This window comes from Penaeus japonicus, unplaced genomic scaffold (assembly GCF_977035675.1).
Source record: "Penaeus japonicus unplaced genomic scaffold, GWHDUDI00000001_assembly GWHDUDI00000020, whole genome shotgun sequence".
Lineage (NCBI taxonomy): Eukaryota > Metazoa > Arthropoda > Malacostraca > Decapoda > Penaeidae > Penaeus > Penaeus japonicus.
The window spans coordinates 26,191,686-26,211,685 of record NW_028234422.1 but is presented as its reverse complement, the minus strand read 5'-3'; the positions used below and the strand labels follow the sequence as shown (position 1 = coordinate 26,211,685).

At 34.5% G+C, this 20,000-nt stretch overlaps 3 protein-coding genes across 5 annotated transcripts in view; 1 reads left to right on the top strand and 2 right to left on the bottom strand.

Moving 5' to 3' along the window:
* Papss (3'-phosphoadenosine 5'-phosphosulfate synthase) overlaps positions 1 to 932 on the bottom strand; it is a 46,502-nt gene extending 45,570 nt beyond the window's left edge. Inside the window, exon 1 of one of the 3 annotated variants that reach the window (XM_086548226.1) lies at positions 699 to 932. In XM_086548226.1, the coding sequence (XP_086404352.1) occupies positions 699 to 731 (33 nt within the window). In that variant the 5' untranslated portion in view covers positions 732 to 932. The remainder of the gene's footprint in view (positions 1 to 698) is intronic. The other 2 variants (XM_086548227.1, XM_086548228.1) reach the window with 2 other exon arrangements.
* The window catches only part of Cox11 (Cytochrome c oxidase copper chaperone COX11), a 14,554-nt gene extending 7,764 nt beyond the window's left edge, over positions 1 to 6,790 (top strand). The window contains exons 2-5 of the mRNA XM_086548229.1: positions 1,076 to 1,807; positions 3,120 to 3,275; positions 3,413 to 3,580; positions 5,832 to 6,790. Coding sequence (XP_086404355.1) covers positions 1,397 to 1,807; positions 3,120 to 3,275; positions 3,413 to 3,580; positions 5,832 to 5,978 — 882 coding nt within the window. The 5' untranslated portion in view covers positions 1,076 to 1,396 and the 3' untranslated portion in view covers positions 5,979 to 6,790. The remainder of the gene's footprint in view (positions 1 to 1,075; positions 1,808 to 3,119; positions 3,276 to 3,412; positions 3,581 to 5,831) is intronic.
* A 2,669-nt stretch (positions 6,791 to 9,459) lies between these two features.
* The window catches only part of P5CDh1 (delta-1-Pyrroline-5-carboxylate dehydrogenase 1), a 19,847-nt gene continuing 9,306 nt past the window's right edge, over positions 9,460 to 20,000 (bottom strand). Inside the window, exons 4-12 of the mRNA XM_043035250.2 lie at positions 17,460 to 17,580; positions 16,842 to 16,963; positions 16,055 to 16,226; positions 15,673 to 15,860; positions 15,174 to 15,396; positions 14,737 to 14,915; positions 14,399 to 14,587; positions 14,107 to 14,225; positions 9,460 to 13,644 (exon numbers count right to left, since the gene is read on the bottom strand). Of these exons, the coding sequence (XP_042891184.2) occupies positions 13,532 to 13,644; positions 14,107 to 14,225; positions 14,399 to 14,587; positions 14,737 to 14,915; positions 15,174 to 15,396; positions 15,673 to 15,860; positions 16,055 to 16,226; positions 16,842 to 16,963; positions 17,460 to 17,580 (1,426 nt within the window). The 3' untranslated portion in view covers positions 9,460 to 13,531. The remainder of the gene's footprint in view (positions 13,645 to 14,106; positions 14,226 to 14,398; positions 14,588 to 14,736; positions 14,916 to 15,173; positions 15,397 to 15,672; positions 15,861 to 16,054; positions 16,227 to 16,841; positions 16,964 to 17,459; positions 17,581 to 20,000) is intronic.

Below are 20,000 nucleotides of genomic sequence, written 5' to 3'. Positions count from 1 at the left end.
GCGCTAGGAGAGGCCAAATAATTATTAGGGATTTATTTTTATTGAATTGGGATGAAAGCATTTCAGAATATGGCACCAACCATTTGTATCTCTTTGTAATTAAAGTTTCAAATTTGAAAATACAGTACCAATTGTATTCTTTATCTTATTTGTATTTAGAGGTTCATATTTGAAATTATGGTACCATTCATATTTGTATATAATTTGTATCTAAAGCTTCATACTTGTATTTGCGTTTGTGCTTGTAGACTATGAAGCTAGGTTATTTGTATCTGTATATGCATTCAGTCAAAATAAAATTACTGTATTTATATTAGGACACTTATAGTTGACCCTATCCCTGGTATCAACCAATATATCTAATTAGGTATATTATAAAACTAGATGTAGCCATACCTTAGGTACATAAATTAAATCTAGCCATAGTGTAAGGTACTTGGAAATAAGACACAATAGAATTCTGATATTTAGCTTCTGTAACGTATTCCTCGCAAATGCACAAATGAATTGGGCTATAAATTAGATGAATCTAAAAATGTTTGCGGGTTTTCTGATCCCCGCAGTACCACAGGATACCGCAAGAGGCCAATGCCCAGGTTCACGAACTCGGGTGGGCGTGGTGTATTAACAATGGCTCGAGTCTGTTTGTTCATGCATGTTCATAGCCAAATTGCCGTATGAAAAGATTCAACACTTACTGTCTTTTGCTTTTTGCAGTCGGTGTTAGACATAGTATCTTTCGTTTTGGCCAATTTCCCTTCCTCGGCTGCAGCTTATTATTTCGCCACGTCGGTAATAGGTCGCTGAAACGTATTCTGTAGGAGTATCTAATTCTATTTTCTTCTGACTTTTGGAGGTTTGAAGGCTCCAAACTCACGAAAGGAAAGATTCGGGTTCCATTACGGGATTTTTTCCAAGCATTTATGCATGTAAACAAACCCATCGTTCAGCGGAAATGCATGTGGAAATCATCGAATATTTACATATATAGCCATGAATATATTAGCGCATAATCATCTGAAGTCTTTTAATGGGTTCTTACCGAAGTAATTATACAATTTTACTTTTATTCCAGAAAGAAGACACGACATTCTGCCAAAAGCATAGGGCAAACAAATGAATGTCGTTCTTATAAGGATCAATGGGCGCATGTAACATATTCACGAAAAAATAAACAAAACAACACCCTAGAAAAGAAAAGCAACAAGTCTACAGACCAACAAAAAAAGAAAAACGCCACGAAGATCATGTAATCCTCGTCTTTCGCAATAGAAAGCAAATAATCAAGAGCAAAATGTTTCCGTCTACCCCGTCCAGTCCACTACGCGAACGGCTCCCGTTTGTAAACATTAGGTAACCCAATGATATCTCCTCTCTCTTACGTAGCCCCCTCGACATGTTCAGATTCTGCCGAATAGCTGGATTTTTGTGTAGAGACACGAAGGCTAATGGGATATCGTATTCTCTGTGGCGTTCTTTGCACTTGAAGAACAGAGTGAACATAGATAAGGCCAGTGTTCTGTGCCGGACTCAGCTGTGGCATCCATATAATACCCCGACGACTCACCTTAGGGTATTCATCTCGCACGGGAGTCAGCCTGTGACTTTGTTATCCCCTAAAGTATTTTTCACTCAAGCGCACTTAACGAGGGGGATTCATCAAAGCCAGAAGGCCTTCAATAATGGATTTGGCAGTAAGCCTATGAGCCAGGGTACAAAATCGACTTTATACTATATTGCGGCCATAGGAGTGCTAGCTCTTGGGCTAAGTTATGCTGCTGTTCCACTCTACAGAATATTTTGTCAGGTTAGTTACCGGATTCTGAATTGGATTCTAATTATGTGGTTTATAAGTTTGAAGGGTAGGTGTTGATTATATAATCACTCTTTGTTGACATTATATGTATAGGTGACAGGATTCTCTTTTTTTCATAATGGCAGTGACTGTTAAAAGTTATGAAATGGTATATGATATGGTATGGCAGTACCAGGGGCTATATGGAGTATTAGAGGGATGGGGAAAATGTACTCTCTGGCCTTCTGGCAGTGCAGACAACCCAAAATGGCATTTTTCCATAAATTGGTCCCTAAGCAAGGGATTAAGCTACCTTTGGAACCTTGTAGCTTGGATTCTAGTACCAGTATAGCCATAATACTTTATAATTTTGTGCACGCTGCAACTGTGAGCACATCCCAATGCCGTGTCACATACGTATTAACACTCAGCATTACACACTTTTCACGACACCTGTCATGAAAGGGTTAACAAATCCAAGTCTCTGCTTATAGCTATATTGATACAATGAATGATATGTAATTATGGATATTGTATGAGTCAGTTTATTGTAATAGCTCAAGTTGCAGCTCTTGAATAGTTTCACCAGGTAATAGCACCTAGAATGTTGATACTGATCTTTGATTACTACAAGTCTACCCATAATTATACCCTTTCATTCTGCATGTTGTATCAAACAGGAATGATCTTTCAGGCTATTGCTTAACCCACACAGGACGGGTGGTACAGCATGTGTATCGCGCATTCAAAAGCCCAGTGGCCGGGCGGCACAGTATTGTGCCAGCCATTCAATTGATTTAGGCCTAATAATTCGAAAGCCCCGGCATTTGGACATTCAAGGCTAGAATTCCCCCGTCGGGGATGGGTTAAATTGAAAATTATTCAGTTAAGCATCTTTCTGGTTTCATTGTCATTGCAGTATCAGTGAGAAGAATTACATACTACCTTTTATCTCTGTTTGGAACCTTGACAGTAACTTTATCAGAAGAAGGGTTATGATATCATTTTATTGTCTCTAAAGATACTTGATCTTTCCATAAATTAAAGTCAATCTACATCTGTCTACATTAAGTTATGTTACAGTATTTGACCAGTACTGATAAATAAAAAGAAAATAGCCAAGCTGTAGTGTATGTCTGCCATTTATTGAAAATTTTTGGCTCTTGGCATGAGATATATTATAAAGGAGATTGCTTCTCCTTGGAAAGTGATAGAGAATTGTTAACTAAATGAAGACTTTTGTTCATGGTAGTTTCTTTCCATAAGAACTGCTATATATTATTAGAGGTTTTCATACAGGACTTTTGAAAATTTCCATTTACAGGCATACAGCTATGGAGGGACTACACAACAGGGTCACGATGCTGAAAAGGTCGAATCCATGGAAAAGAGAGAAGATCGCATCCTAAGAATTCGTTTCAATGCAGACACAGCAGCTTCCATGACATGGAATTTTAAACCACAACAGAGTGAAATAAAGGTAATCAATTTTACGTCAAGAACATTTCTTATACTTAAAACTATTAAACAAGTAGCACCTCATGGGAGACCACAAGATAAAAATTACTTTTATTTAAAAGTAATAACAGTTTGTTTACTCTTTCTTTCCGACAACAGGTTGCTCCGGGTGAAACAGCTTTAGCTTTCTACACTGCAAAAAATCCAACAAATCGTCCAGTCATAGGTGTCTCTACTTACAACGTTATCCCTTTCGATGCCGGTCTTTACTTCAATAAGATACAATGCTTCTGCTTTGAAGAGCAGTTACTCAACCCCCATGAAGAGGTTAGTGAATTGGAACTTACAGCTAGGTTTGATAATGGCACATAGATCTCATTATAGCTATCTATGTTGTGAAGAAGTCACTGCAAATGTAACTAAAACTGTTCATCAAAATGTCTTATTTATTATGCAGTCTACTTGGTTATTGCTGAAATCTGTCATCCTGTATTTTTCTTTTAACTTTTAACATTAGCTAGATTCTTTAGTGATGGCATTATGGGATATATATTTGATATATTATATTATAAAGATGATTGTCTAGAATAACCAGCAGTATCATTAGAAAATGTTCACATTTTTCACATACTTTGAAGTATTGCCTGAAATATATCCTCTCAGTCTCTATGAAGATGAGTCACTTATTTATATCCATAGCTAATCAACTGAGTTTTAGTAGTCTGTATTTTTCTTGTCTCATCCTTACCATAGTTCTTATCCTTTTCTTAGAAGTATAATGTGTATAACTCATGCCTAAAGAAGGTGATTAGTCCAATCATTCCAGTTCTTGACTTACTGCTTTATCTTCCACTAAAATTCGTGTTTGAGACTCTTAACCCATTCCCGACGGGGGGGGTGTGCGATTTGAATGTCAAATGCCGGGGCGCGTTCGAATTTCGCCTTTTTCAATTGAATGGCTATGGCACTGGGAACAATTGCCCGCGCCCGGCAACTGGGCTTTTGAATGCGCGGTACACATGCTGTACCACCCGTCCTGTGTGGGTTAAGCTCTGGTTTCACTAGCTTTATGTAACTCTGGAATTAGATGTGTGGTTGAGTTTGTGACACCCCTATGGCCAGCAAGGCTTTTATTTAAATGTGCATTTTGAGTTGGTATTGATTTGGCACAAACATTGATTTTTACTGAAAAAACAAATAGATAAATAAACACACATCTACAACTAAGGATATACATTACACATAAGTGTAGTATTGTTCAGTGTTTTGATCCACAATCATTAAGAGATCAACCTTTTTATTCTTGCTAAAACATGCCATATCTCACACATAAGTTGTCAACCTCATTCAGGGACTACAGAGAATCATATGTCATTGCCCTAGAAATCTCCAAAGTCTTTGACCAGGTCTGGCAAAAGGGCATATTAGCCAAGTTTCCTTCCTACTACTTTATCCCTCTAAATTGCAGGTTTTGATTTTGAGCTTTCCCTTTAACCACTTAATCTGCCCATCTCCCAGTTATTAGTGGGCTCTGAAATCCCCCCCCCCCCACACACACAAACCTTTCTTCTGTCCATAAATTCTGTCCATAAATTCACTCCACTTCCAACCCAATCCATTTATATGTCAATAACTACTTTAGAAACATAATTTTCCTATGCCGCCCAAGCTTAATTGATACCTTGGTCTCAAACCTTGCATGGCTGTCAACTGCATTTATGATTGTATAATTTTTTTCTATCCTAATTTGATACCTCAACCCTTTGGCTGCTATATAGAGTCAGAAGAATATTCCACAGAAATGTGTATTTTCTGTACAGTAATAAAATTATTAATTTTATGATTTTGACAAAAATAATTATTCTTCTTCAGATACACGGTAGTAATCAAGATTTAAGGAATTTTTCCAGAGATTGTATAAATTATTATATGAAATTTAATCAAAGTGATAAGACATGCTCATTTTCAGTTTCTCTAGCCTGCACTTCTTTCAATATTTATGATTTGATTGAATATTTAGGAGTAAATACACACTTAATTGTCCTGGACACTGCATACCTTAAAATTGGCTAAATCTGCCAATTTTTAGCTGCCATGAACACTCCCTTATGGCAAGTCCTGCAACTTTCCAGAAGACTATTCCATCCATGTTTGAAATATTTCTCATTCATTTAGGAAGCCTCTGAAGCTGTTTTACACCTCAACAAAGTCAAATCCAATGCATTTTGCTTTATAATGATCTGGCTGTCACATGCATGTTTAAGTCCTTTTCCCTCCATTGAAAAATGGCTACTAAATCACTCAATACTTCTTCAGTCATCATTGTGTGCCTAACGACTTTCTTCAGCCAGGGAACTTCAGCTCACAAGTACTTTGTGGTAGTCCTAAATGCAAATTAATGAGGCAACTGCTTCTTCATTACTATTTCTACTTCTTTTCCGGAATAGTCTTTCCCCTTTCAAGAAGTATGCCTGCTTCCTTACCTGAAAGTGATTTGAGCTAAAAAGAGTGAATTTGCCTGATTCAAAATGCTCATACTCTAAAAAAAAAAAAAAAAAATGTTATTTTTGCTTTTCAGGTACACATGCCTGTCTTCTTCTACATAGACCCAGAGTTTGCGGACGACCCCAAAATGGAAGGCGTTGACACATTGACTTTATCCTACACCTTCTTTGAGGCACGTGAAGGTGTACCAATACCAATCCCCAATTTCGCAAGGAAATAGGTGTTTTTCACTTGATATAAACAAAACAACTGGAAATTTTTAATGAATATTGTCCCCCTTAAAATCATGATTAGATAGTGCTCAAAGACAATTTAATAAACAAAGATCTTATTGTAGCTGTGGGTCAGTTTGGTTGGTCTTTAGCGGGAAATATCTTCTTAGGAAAGTGATCCATGATAAAGTTTAACTCAATTAAAAGATAGAAATGTTAGAAATTTGTCCTACATCAGTCTTAAAATAATCTTTTGTCACAAGCAATATTAATCAAATGTAGATATTTCACAGGAAATCCGTTATCTTGTCTCTTAATTCCCAGTACAACAGCAAACAGACCTACTATAACTACTGCCTGGAGACCAACCTTATAGCCTTTTTTTATTCCACAGACATTAACATAAAATTAGTTTATAATAGAGAAACTCATATTTTTTAAATATGTATATGATATTTGTCATGGTATACTTAATGATTTGCTGAAAACATATCCTCACAAATTATAATATAGATATATTAGATACAGAAAATCTAGTAAGTACTAAAGGTGTTTGTGAAAGGATATTAGAATTACCCAAAATAATTTAAAACTTTTGCTGTTAAAATGTTGGAAACAAAGGAACATAAAATGATAAGTGTATTATATATTCCTTTTTTAAAAAAATTTTATTCATAAATTTATAAACTGAGGCAGTAATCATTAGCTGCATCCAATACTGGAGTATTGTTTATACTACTTTTGCAGGGGAAAACTTTCAAAGATTATATATGTGTATATATTATGTATAATAAATTATGATTAAATATAACAAATTTTATATTGTTTTTGTTTCTTATCTGTCGTTTATGATGATTTTGTTGTATGGTTAGAAATTTAAAATTAATTTTTACAAATAATGACGTTGTAGATCGATAATATAGATAATAACTATTTATAGTTAATTGCCTTTCAGTACCCTGATTAACATTTGTCCAAAAGTTGTCTAAGATACCTATTTTTCCAGAACTCAGGGATTTATAGCATATTTACAGCTAGCATTTAAGAATTTACTTCAGAAAACAAATGAAAAAAATGACAATATAATTTTTCATTATTAATTTCATTGCCATCTCATTAATTATCTACAGAATCATCTCATTACATCATCATTTTAGTGTACAGGATAGACACTGATGGTGATCTATAACTTACATGTTCTTTTATGATGCATTATTATGATAATATTCTATCCATCACATAATACAGGGAAATCTCATGTAATACATTTAAATTATAACAATATATCTCAGTGTAGAAGAAAATCATAAGTCAAAATATATACAATGTTTTTATGTTAATGATTCCTTTAAGTTAGTGCTTAAACTGTTAGATTATGGTCTACTATTTTTATTTCAAAGTTTATTCAAAATATTGTTTCACTGAAAAAATAGGGCTCAGTGCATTGTTACTAAGGAAAAGTATTGTGGAAAAAAAGGAAAGTCAGCAATTTACGTACCCCTTGTGTTGGCAAGTACCAAAATATTATATATATAGAAAGTATCTGACCTTTGAATTTAAAAGAACCATAATTAATAAAGTCTTCTGCAGTCAACCCATACTCTTTATTGATGCTTTTATTGTAAAAAAATAATTAACCTGTTCAGAATCAGAGACAAGGGGAAAATAACCACATTCCACATATTTCTAATTTTTGTCTCATGGTAGCAACTTTGAAATAACCTTAGCACAGGAGCTAGTGTATTCCAGTCCGGTCATGGTATAAAGTTTCACTGTATATACACATTGTACATATGTTATATGTACACATAGCAGTTTGTATATAAATATTTTTCTTGACTTCATCGGAAAAAAAAATCAATACTTTTCTGTCACCCCTTGAAATAGGGTGGATGAAAATCGCTCAGAGTTCAGCGTGGCCTTGCACCAAGAGTAATCTCTCAGCTACACATTTGTAGAATTAGGCAAATAAATGCCCTGCATTGAGTGGCTTGTAGGAAGTGAAGTCAGATTGGGTAACCACATTAATTGGAAATTTGAAGAGAAATGAACAAGTCAGACATAAAGTGATGTGCTTGAACGTCAAAGAATGGACTAAATATTCAAATGGAAATTACTTAATTCACATGTCAAGATTGAGAAACATGGAAAAGTAGATCCATCAACAGATGCACATGATACTCAAAGAGCTAGAAGAGAAAAATTGAGGGAACTAAAAGTATCTTAATGGATGAGCAGTGTAGGCTCAGAAGTGAGAAAGGCTTTGTGAATTCAGTGTTTATTGTGAGACTGGTATGAAAAAGCAATTGTCAATGGGAAAGATGTGTTCTGTATTCAGATTTGGATAAAGCATATAATACAGTGAACAGAGAAACCATAAAGATAATGGTGAGTATATGGAGGAGGTGGTAGTCTTTTGAGAGCAGTAAATAGCTTCTGTAAGAACAGTAGAGCAAGTTAGGAGTGATCAGTCTAAAGTTAATGCAGAACTTCAACATTCTAGTGTGATGTCTCCTTGGGTATCAAATATTCATATGATACAAAAAGTGAGGGAGGTAAATAAAAGAGTTTTCTGAGGAGGGTTAGCCTATAGATGGTGCCAAGCAGGCCTGGGAGGTAAACTGGTTTCTCTTTGCAGATGACACTACGTGAGAGACAAGTTCTGAGTAATTGTGATTAGTTATGAGGTGTATAGGAAACAAAGTTTGGGGAATGCTTATGTGAGGCTAAATGAGCAGGTTTTGGAAGATGTTAAATGTTTGAAGTATTTAGGCCACTATTTATCAAAGGGAGTCTGGGGGATGAAGTAAGATATATGGTGGGAAGGCAGGTAATGTTCTACAGAGAGGATGGAAGCATATAGATATGAAGGCAAAGAGGGGTCTGTACAATGGTGTGGCTGTGTCAAATGTACTGTGGCTGTGTCACATCATGACCCCTCCCACCCTTGCTTTCTCCAAGTGGTGAAAACTGGATTTCAACCAAATAAAATTTCTCAGGTGAAGTAGTAGTTAACAGAAATATAATTATAAACACTTGACAGCAAAATAGACTAAATTTGGCACAGTTGTTCAGGAGCTGCAAAAGGACAGCAGAATTAGCATGCTTATTGATGATTCCCGAATATTTCAAGCATAGCTGACAGTGCCAGTGTCATGCAAACAATCCAAATTGACTAAATATCATTTCCTCCTTTAAGTCTATTGCATAAAATTTTCTGTAGACAGACACTTAAAATTTATGCAGTGATGAGCACTGCACATCTGTCAGCAAAGTGTATGCACATATTTGAACATGCAGCTTCAGTAGCATTAAGAAATGTTCAAGACTAATATAGGTGAAAAGATTTCTGTGCCTTATTATATTTTTAAAACTTCACAATACTCTTATATAATGCAGTATTGGTTTCATTTTGTCATACGCCATATGTTGTTTTTCAATCTTCATTTCACAGCTACAGAAATATGAAGGATATTTAAGAATACACAATTCACAATAGTCTATTCTTTCTCTTCGTTTTAAGGTTGATACAATCTTCTGTCTAAACAGATATTCTACCAACACTTACAGTATAACCATACTTTTCAAACATCTCTACAGTACTTAGGATTATATGCTTACTAAATGCAGATCTACACACAGGAAAGTGCCATTCTTGTGCTCTCTTTATTCATATAATTCTTTTCCCAATGTTTTAAATATTATTACCTTAATGACTTAATGATAATGGAATCATGGTAAATAAATTTACCTTTGCAAGTATTCTTAAAAGTGGAACTATGAAGCTTTTTTGCCTGTAACAGATGGCTAGGCTGCCTATCACAATTCATGTTCATATGTAATATAAAACCAGAATGAGCGAAAAAGAGAACGAGAGAGAGAGAAAGAGAAAGAGAGAGAGCGAGAGAGAGAGCGAGAGAGAGAGAGAGAGAGAGAGAGAGAGCTAGAGAGAGAGAGAGAGAGAGAGAGAGAGAGAGAGAGAGAGAGAGAGAGAGAGAGAGAGAGAGAGAGAGAGAGAGAGAAGAGAGAGAGAGAGAGAGAGAGAGAGAGAGAGAGAGAGAGAGAGAGAGAGGAGAAGAGAGAGAGAGAGAGAGAGAGAGAGAGAGAGAGAGAGAGAGAGAGAGAGAGAGAGAGAGAGAGAGAGAGAGAGAGAGAGAGAGAGAGAGATATATCAACTGTAAAACTGATACGGCTAAATAAACATATAAATATTTTCTACACGAGATATGTTAATCCCACCTTATTTTGAATAATGGAAAACTAGAATGACCTTCTATAATAATAACTGAAAAGAAAAGAATTGTAACCACAAAAGTTCTCTTCTAAAAATACAAACACATGATTGATTAACAACCAAACTCATTATTATCAGTCTAAGGTTTACAATTTAGGAACAGCACCTAGTTACCAAAAATGCTAAGTGTAGTAGACCTTGTGACATCAGATCATCCAATCTGATGGTGCCTCAACCAGTGTAGTAAGAATTGGCAGTAAAGCTCCTAAGTTAGCAATACCCAACAATTTGTGCTCAGTGATACACTGAATTATACATTCTCCTGCTGAATATCTACAATAGATTGACTCCACAATGCTGATACAGTAACCTTCAAACAATGCTGGATTCACTGCATAGGGAATGATTTCCCCATTTGATTAGAAACTAGTAAAAGTGATAGTTATGAAAACTTATGGAAGAAGGAAGAAAGAAGAAGAAAAAGAAAAAAAAAATCTGGATTGATTTGTCAAGACTCTTGCATACCTGTGGCTAAACCTTGAATTGCAGAAGACTAGTAGTTTGGAACAAAAACAAATAACAATTCTAAAAATAAAGTTCTAATAAACAAATCATCTAAATATAACCATTAACAATGAAAACAACATTTCATCAACTTTGCTTTGTCAAGACATTGTCACTATGATTGCGTTATGAGCTGCCTTGAGTCACACCCTTTGATATTATGCTATCACCAAATGTCTATTACTTCTTTCCTGGCTTTTCTATGCTAACCAAGTCCAAGCAACAACTACAACAACATTCAAGAGCAATGTTGATTCTGAGAATGAGTAAAGGTCATACTATTCAACAAAATTTATCAACATCAAATACTTTTTCTCCTTGCACTTTCTGCCTTTCCTACTTCATTTACATAATGTGAGGTGATGTTGTTATCTCAATTTAAAAGGATAGGAATACATTTTTTCCTGTATTCAATATATTAAAATACTCCACACTTAAATGCTAATTCCCATCACACTTACAAAAATAAAACAAAGTAATTATTACTTTGTAAAACAAAAAAAGAAAAGAAAAAAAAAGAAAAAAAAATGAACCAAATCACATCAGATCTTTTGAAATATGAATTTTGAACTTGACTATAGTATCTATAGAATCATGATGGCTAATTATATACACTTTCTTTACTACAAGAAAACCAACACATTCAGGTAATTTGTCTCTTGAACCACAAACACTCAGGTTAAATACATCACATTGATGACATACATACACATATGAGCTGTATGACCTGTTATAATCACTAAGTATTAAAATATGTTCCCACAAAGTCTTAATTCACTGGATTATTTGATACATCGATGACTAGTGTAATGATGTTTCTTTGTCTGCCAGCTGAAAATCAAATCCCAAGAGATTTATTGTGATATTTGATGTTAGAAGTTCACCCCATATACTGATATTCTTCTCAATTTAGCTTATTCACATAAATGAATCACATACTCTTATATAAAAGAAAATGGTTTCAAACTGGATGCAATTATATCAATAATTTCCCATGTAAAAATATTGATTTCTTTATAATACTCATAGCAATTATTGTGATTTGATGAACTGCAACGTTATAAAATTAAAGTCTTCCTATAAGTGTGGATTCAGGTAAATATATCTACACTTTTCATGTTTATACACAAGTATACATGTGTATGTGACTTAAAATTAAAGTCTTCCTATAAGTGTAGATTCAGGTAAATATATCTACACTTTTCATGTTTATACACAAGTATACATGTGTATGTGACTTGTGAGCATGAGTGTACCACTGCATGTGCACATGTTACTCGTGTGTGTGTGTATGTGTGTGTGCAAGAGCACATGCATCTCTTGGTGCACGGTCTTGGTTATATACATACAATCATTTAGGCCTATTTGAGTCAAATAATATAATAATAAACTCCAGCAGAGAATGATGAATATACACAGACAATGAGATGATTTCGCACATCAACTGTAAATCCATTTGTTATTGATATTTATTGAGTTATAAATATAATTTATCCTTACAAAATGCACCAAGCTTTTCCACAGCTTTCTATGAGTGTCTTAATGTCACCTTGTAGTACTTTTAACATACTGGCTATGGTTTATGATTGATTATCTGTTGTTGTAAGCTTGACAGACAACTGTTTTTATAAATATATATAAATGCACAAACATTTCCTGATGTTCTTATTTTATGCTTAAACTTATCAGTCTTGTGGTTCCTGACAATATAATTTCTTTTGCACAAAGCAGATAATAACCAAGTTCAGTAACAAGGTGAAAGAGCACTTTGTTAAGTGAGTCGTACACACAGAAAAATAATAAGTCCAAGTATATTTTACTTATCAAGACCATTTCCCCACAGTTATTGGGAACAAGTCGGACATTGTAAGGCAAGGTATCATGGAAGATCAAGGAGTGGTTCTTTTTCTAAGCTGTTTACGATAGCATAGGTGGTCACTATGGCCTTTCCAACACAATGGGCTGGTTATCTTTCCCACTAAAGAACAGACAAGTATCTTCAGTAAAATTTTGTAGTATTTGGACAACTATCCTCAAATCAAACTTTAAGAAATAAATTTTTAATAGTTATATCACTCACTCAGTGTGTGAATGTAATTAATGTCCCAAAGACACGAATGCTAAATGTTGCACATTTGAGCTGGTCATGGTGGGACCTTTTCTTACTTACTGTTTGGCCTACAATTTCAAGCAAGAGTACAATAATGTAAAATAAAAACATAATGCAATGAAATTATTTATATCTACTATTTCCTTTTAGCCAAGAAATCATATTTAATATGACCAACTACACCAGGTATATTCTAACATGCAGTACAGCAATGGACAAAGTGGCTTGATTAATCATACTTTATACTTTCACATGGCCATCCTGAGGTTTGATGTATGTCAGTAGAATATCTTTAGGTCAGATTTTAAAAAAAGAAAATAGCAATATACAGATACTTAACAACACCATTAATATACACCATGCTGCTAAAAATCTATATATCAAATATTTTGGATAGTCTGAAATCCTAATAGTTTCTATGTTTGCACTGTTATACCACTTTGATACACTTGAGAAATATTACTGGATTACATGATCATAAACATCAAAACTATCTTGTCCAATACTGTTTACCAATACATCCTTGATATACAGATAAATATTTTCCCACTGCATGATCTAAAAAAAAAAAAAAGGGGGGAAAGAAAAATAATATATAACGCTATACAATTAAGTGATCCACCTTACACCATCTACAACTTGATACACTAAATCTAACCCATGTAAGGGTATTTGATGTCTGTCAGGGGCACCATAGTCTGCTTAATAGCCTGGGGAGATGTCCACTTCAGGGCATACTGTAGACCACCAGCTTTGTCATTTGTGCCTGAAAGGAAAAGATAACAATGGCAGTGTACTCAGATAGTTAACTATGTGTTTCAAAAGGACAAAGCTAAATAGAGGTCTTCACAAAGCCACTCACAAAAGTTTAACTTTGCCCATTTCACAAAGCTACTCATAAAAGTTAAAATTTACCCATTATAGAGGTTTTCACAAAGCTACTCATAAAAATTTAACTTTACCCATTACATTTTCATGTTTCTATGATATACAACTTTGTCAGACTAAATTCAAGTTGATTTATAGGCATAAAGGCAACTCAGACAAAGAGTGAGTACATTTACTTTCAAGAAAAATATAATTATGCAACCCAAGCGTAATTCAAATAACCCCCAACATTCTGGCCATACTTGCACTACCATATTTCAGTGTTGTACCCATACCTCTTCTAACTAACAGCCATTCTGAGATATTAACAGACGTATATATTATAAGTATAAATACTCACCTGACATGCGTGCACCTCCAAATGGTTGCTGTGCTACAACAGATCCTGTTGACTTGTCATTAATGTAAAAGTTGCCGGCAGAATCCTTCAGCGATTCTGTTGCTTTGACCAGCCAAGCCCTGAAAGTAATACATATGTTTAATCATCACCTTTCATATTTCAGAAACACAAAAGAAAAAAAAGAGATAATTTTCTTTTCACAACATACTATACAGACCACTACACTTATGAACCTTGTTTCCAGTAAAAGCAAAAAAACAAAAACAAAAAACAAATATACTTAATCACTTACTCGTCCTGAGCAAAGATGGCTCCCGTGAGAGCAAATGGAGTAGATTTGTTGGCGACAGTAAGCATTTCGTCAACTTGTGCATCAGGATATACAAAGATGCTGAGGACAGGTCCGAAGATCTCCTCCTTCATGATGCGATCTGTGGGGTCTGTTGTCTGCACGATGGTCGGCTCCACAAAATAGCCCACGCTATATCCAAAGAGATAAAGTGCAACAATTATACAACAGCATAAAACCACACTGCAATGGTAATTTACTAGCAAGCAAATCTTAAAAACTTCAAAGCTTCAACAAAGAGCCAAGCAAATTCAAACTGCTAAATCATCTTACAACTTTACCTATCATCACATTTGCCGCCAGCCAAAATGGTGAGGTTTGGTGATGATTTAGCATGGTCAACATAACCACTAATACGCTTGAATGCTTTGTCGTCTATAACAGCTCCGGCAAACGAATCATATTCCTGTACATCTCCAACTTTCAGCTCCTTTTGGGCTGCCACGAGACCTGCCTTCACCTGAAACACAAAAGTTTTTATTATTTTTTAATGTTTTATAAAGAATAGCAAGTGTGTTGATCATGGTAATGACAAAACTACTCTCATTATCAATTAAAACAAAATGACAACAAAAATATAATTTTCATCCTTTATACCATCCCTTGTAAGAATCATATCAAAAGATACAGAAAGCCTAAAGTGAAAAGAAAAAGAAAAAAATATATATCTAACAGATAAAAATGTGGCACAACAAATCGATCATATATAAGATCTTACCTCAGGCCAAAGGGATTCTGGAATGTAGGCACGAGAGCAAGCAGAGCATTTCTGGCCACAGTATTCGAAGGCTGAGCGGATAGTGCCATTAACCACTGATGTCACATCTGCACTGGGATGGACCAGATGGTAGTTCTTCCCGCCACACTCACCCACGAGCCTTGGGAAGCTAATGTAATTGGTCAAGTTCTGGCCAACTTGCGTCCATAATCTCTGGAATGTCCTGTTTAAAAAGAGAGTATGCTAGTTATAGATTGTATATTGCTGTAACTTCCATGCAGTTTTGAGGTATAACAAATGTATAATTAGAATGAAATTTTGTTTGTATAACAGCTATTACTATTACATATGATTTGCTACTAATAATCTCCTGAAAAAAAATAATAAATACAAAACCTAAGAACTGACATTACTATCCATCACTCAAACACCTTGACCAAATCAGTTCACAAAAAAAATGTTCTTCCACATTCCAATGTGTGTGTAAATGACAACATACGGGACTGAGCCAGTGAAGTTGATGGCTGCCATGTGAGGTGATTTGGTAATTGTGTCTCCGAAAACCGGTCCATCGGCAGGCAGGAAGCTCACAACCTCGCCAGGAACACCCACTTCTCTCATGATCTTGTAGATTGTGAAGTTACTTAGGACAGCTGTGTCTGATGGTTTCCACAACACAGCATTACCCTGAGGGGAGATGGTCACCATGGTTTCATTTCCTCATTCCTTTATGAGTGAACAAGTCATTCAGTTTTATCATCTGAAATATCCACCTATAAAAATTAAACCTACCCTACTTTATTAGATTCAATAGATCATCCATTAAGCAAGAACAACATGAATTGAACTCCCAAGAATAACTCCAAAAAATAACTAATCACCATCATTGCAGGGGTGTAAGCCAAGTTGCCTCCAATTGCAGTAAAGTTGAATGGAGAGACAGCTGCTACAAAACCTTCCAGGCCACGCAGTCTTAGCTTGTTTACTGTCACACTTGGGTCTGGACTCCTTGGCTGCCATTTTGTTCCCTCCTTGCCATAAAGAGCATTAAATCTGAAATGGCAATGAAGTACAATATATTGAATATATCATGTTATGATAGACAACAAGAGAACAAAGCAGAGACATGTATGCAGATATAATAGAAAAGAGTTAATGAGGTCAATTATGCTGACAATTAGGGACAGATCATGGACATCAGGACACTCAACTCCAGACTAATATAAGTATGATTCAATCTTGTCAGTGTATGTAAATTCCCATGAAAATAGGATATCAAAATACTTTAAATACTTCTCCAGTTTAGATAATCTATTCATTATGATTCACACGTTTGTCATTTCGTTTATATTTTTATGCTAGTCAAATTTTCTCTGAAATGCAAGGATCCACTTGTCAGGGTGTAAAGGGAAACCTTATTTAGATTCATTTGTAGAATATAGAAGTCTAAAGACTGCCTTCAAACTATATTTGTAAATACTGTTCTTAGTCATATACACTTTACATTTTTAATGTGGAGACATTGTACATCTATACATTTTATCTCTGTAATATTGCCATGGAAAGGCATTCCCTTTGGAAATTAAATACTCTAGACATCCTAAAGCCACAGCTTAAAAGTTTATATATCAATATCCTTCATGATAAGAAATATAAACAAACTCTCACCTTAGGAAGTCAATCAGCTCTGCTGCAGAATCAATTTCAGCCTGGATGACAGTTTTGCTCTGGCCTAACATCGTTGTAGCATTGAGGTCTTGTCGGTACTTGGTTGCCATCAGATCTGCAGCCTGATTAAAGACAATTTTTCTTTTTTACTAGAAATCACAAAAAAAAAACATGATTGATCTTTGGAAAATATATAATTGCCTAAAAAGAAGAAGAAAAATGTTCACTGGAACCACCAGGAAATAATCAGACTGCACTAGCTCAGAGTCAGGGTTCATATCATCAGCTACACATGGCAGCATTTGATTCTGGACAAAGCAACTGTTGTTTTTCAAGAAAACACAAAAAACATGGGCCAGCTTTAGAAAGATGTAGTTCATCAGAACCATAGAAATCCAGAAGAAAGAGCACCTTCTATTATCATGTTAGGGTATATGAATTATATTAGTTCATGAACATCATGAAACAAATCCCACTTTTTTTGCCTTCCCTCCTTTTCATGAAACTAAATAAAAACAATGTTAAAATATAACAAATAAAAAGCTGTGACCTTTGCATCAAGAAAGATCATAGCTATATGCATACACAACACCAGAACCACAAAAAATAAAGTCTTACTTTTAGCCACATGTCAAACTTCTCCGCTAGGGGTACGCGTTCCCAGGCAGCTCGTGCAGCCATTCCTGTATCAATAGCTTTCTGGATAAGCTCTGAATTTGCCCAATAAAACTTAGCAATCCTGAAAAAAATATGATATACATAAGATCTTGACAGCAATAAAGCCATTCCTATGTACATATCTACCAAGAGAGAGTGGGTCTTTTGTGTCAGTAGGAAATAACCACATTACAGGTAACCCTTGTTATCTGACTATTCATCATCCAATACTCTATTATTCTGACATTTACAAATCTGCAAATTTTTTCCTTATGTATATTTACCCCCACAATACAAAATTTCATATCACACCGTTCAGCATGAATACCAGACTGCCGGCAACAAAGTTGATATGGAGATTCATATTCATAACATCGAAAAATCAAACTTCATCATCATTAATCTGTAAAATTTAAGAATAGAAAATGGCTTATAGTAATTTTCTAAATCTCATAATAAGACAGCAATACATTCACAAACCTAATATGAATTCACATGGTTAAACGCTTTCATGGTAAAGAGGGAAGAAATGTTAGTAAGCAAGTTATCTATTGTTTATTCATTTATTTATCAATAAATTTCAATTCTTAAAATTTATTTGTTTATAATTCATTCCCCGTTGAAATGTGGAAGTTAATTGATAATAAAAATTACATGTAAACAAAAAGACAACAGCACAGTAATACTGAAAATCTAACTCTAGCGACCAGATATTGTCCCGCCATCTGTTCATATTCTTGAATATGTACTTTCAGTCAGCTGGCCTAAAATTGTACAACAAATAAATGATTTATAACATACACAACTTTATTCCCTTCTTCTCAATTACAGTGTTAGAATATATACATTTTTTTCTAGTTTAACCCATTCACGACGGGACATATTGTTGCCTATTCCCGCATACACCGAGATGATAACAAGCGCGGGACGCTTTGTGCCAGGGTGTTTTCTCCCTGCGTAGGGCCACACTGATCCTCTCAGAGCGCTTTTCACCCTACCTATTCTTATGGCTTTCATGAATGTGTCTACAATGTAAAGGCACTTAAAATATTGCCATGTTCAAAGGAGCTATTTTTGTCGAAAAACATGTCACAGTAATGTCTTTTTAGTTTTATTTTATTGAACTTTGTCTATGTTCTTCACTTCTATGTGAAAATACCAAAGGAAAGTGGAAGCAATCCCTTAATGGGGTATCAAAAAACATGTTTTATACTTTTCTTTTTTTTTTACCAAAACAAAAACAAGAACAATATTAATAATCATACACGTACATATGAGTATGTACATGTACTTTGTGAAGTGACATGATATGATATCACAGGTAATCACCAAATTAGAAGTACTATTGCATTAGTGATTTTTTACTTTATTTTATTTTTGATTTTGCAATATTCTTTCAACTCATATCTTTTTATCTAACCAATCAAGAAGCAGAAATTACCATGATGTCATCTATATCACGTAGTTTTCTGTGACGTCATTTATTTTTAACGTTATATGTCATTTTATGACACTCAAACACCTAAACTAAAGTAAAAGCATCTGAGAAATTATGAAAAATAATTATATTTCAGAACTATCTAGCGCTCTACTGCTGACATTTCAGCACATCAAAATTGCCCCGCCCGGGAAAATGCACGTCTCAGGACATCATCCGGGTCGAGGGATATTTTATGGCCTCATGATAAGACGTCAACTGGTGAGAATGGGTTCACAAATAAAAGTTGATTCGGGATACATAGTAATTTACTTCCATTTCTACTTTAAGTTTCTCACATAAAGATAGTGGTCAGGAAACTTAACAAATCATTCATCATATGGGAATCTCTTTTTAGTTTTCAGTGAAACATATTTCTGCCAGATAAAAGGGGTTACCTGAATAGGATGACAGTGCATTTCACATGCTAACAATCACAGTTCTGTAACTGTGCAATAATCAACAATCAGTCCCAATAGAATGATTGCACCTTTTACAAAATTTCTTGCATTCCTAAAACATATAAAATAATAACAGTAATAATAGTAATAGTAATAGTAATAGTAATAGTAATAGTAATAGTGATAGTAATAGTAATAGTAATAATAGTAGTAGTAGTAATAATCAATATAATAATAATAATGGTAATGGTAATGGTAATAGTGATGGTAATGGTAATGGTAATGGTGATGGTGATGATGATGATGATGATGATGATGATGATGATGATGATGATGATGATGATGATGATGATGATGATGATGATGATGATGATGATGATGATGATGATGTGATGATGATGATGATGATGATGATGATGATGATGATGATGATGATGATGATGATGATGATGATGATGATGATGATGACAGCAACAGCGATAGTAGTAGTAGTAGTAGTAGTAAGAATAAGAATAAGAATAAGAATAAGAATAAAGTAATAATAATGACAATAATAATAATAATAATAATAATAATAATAATAATAATAATAATAATAATAATAATACCAATAATAATTATAAT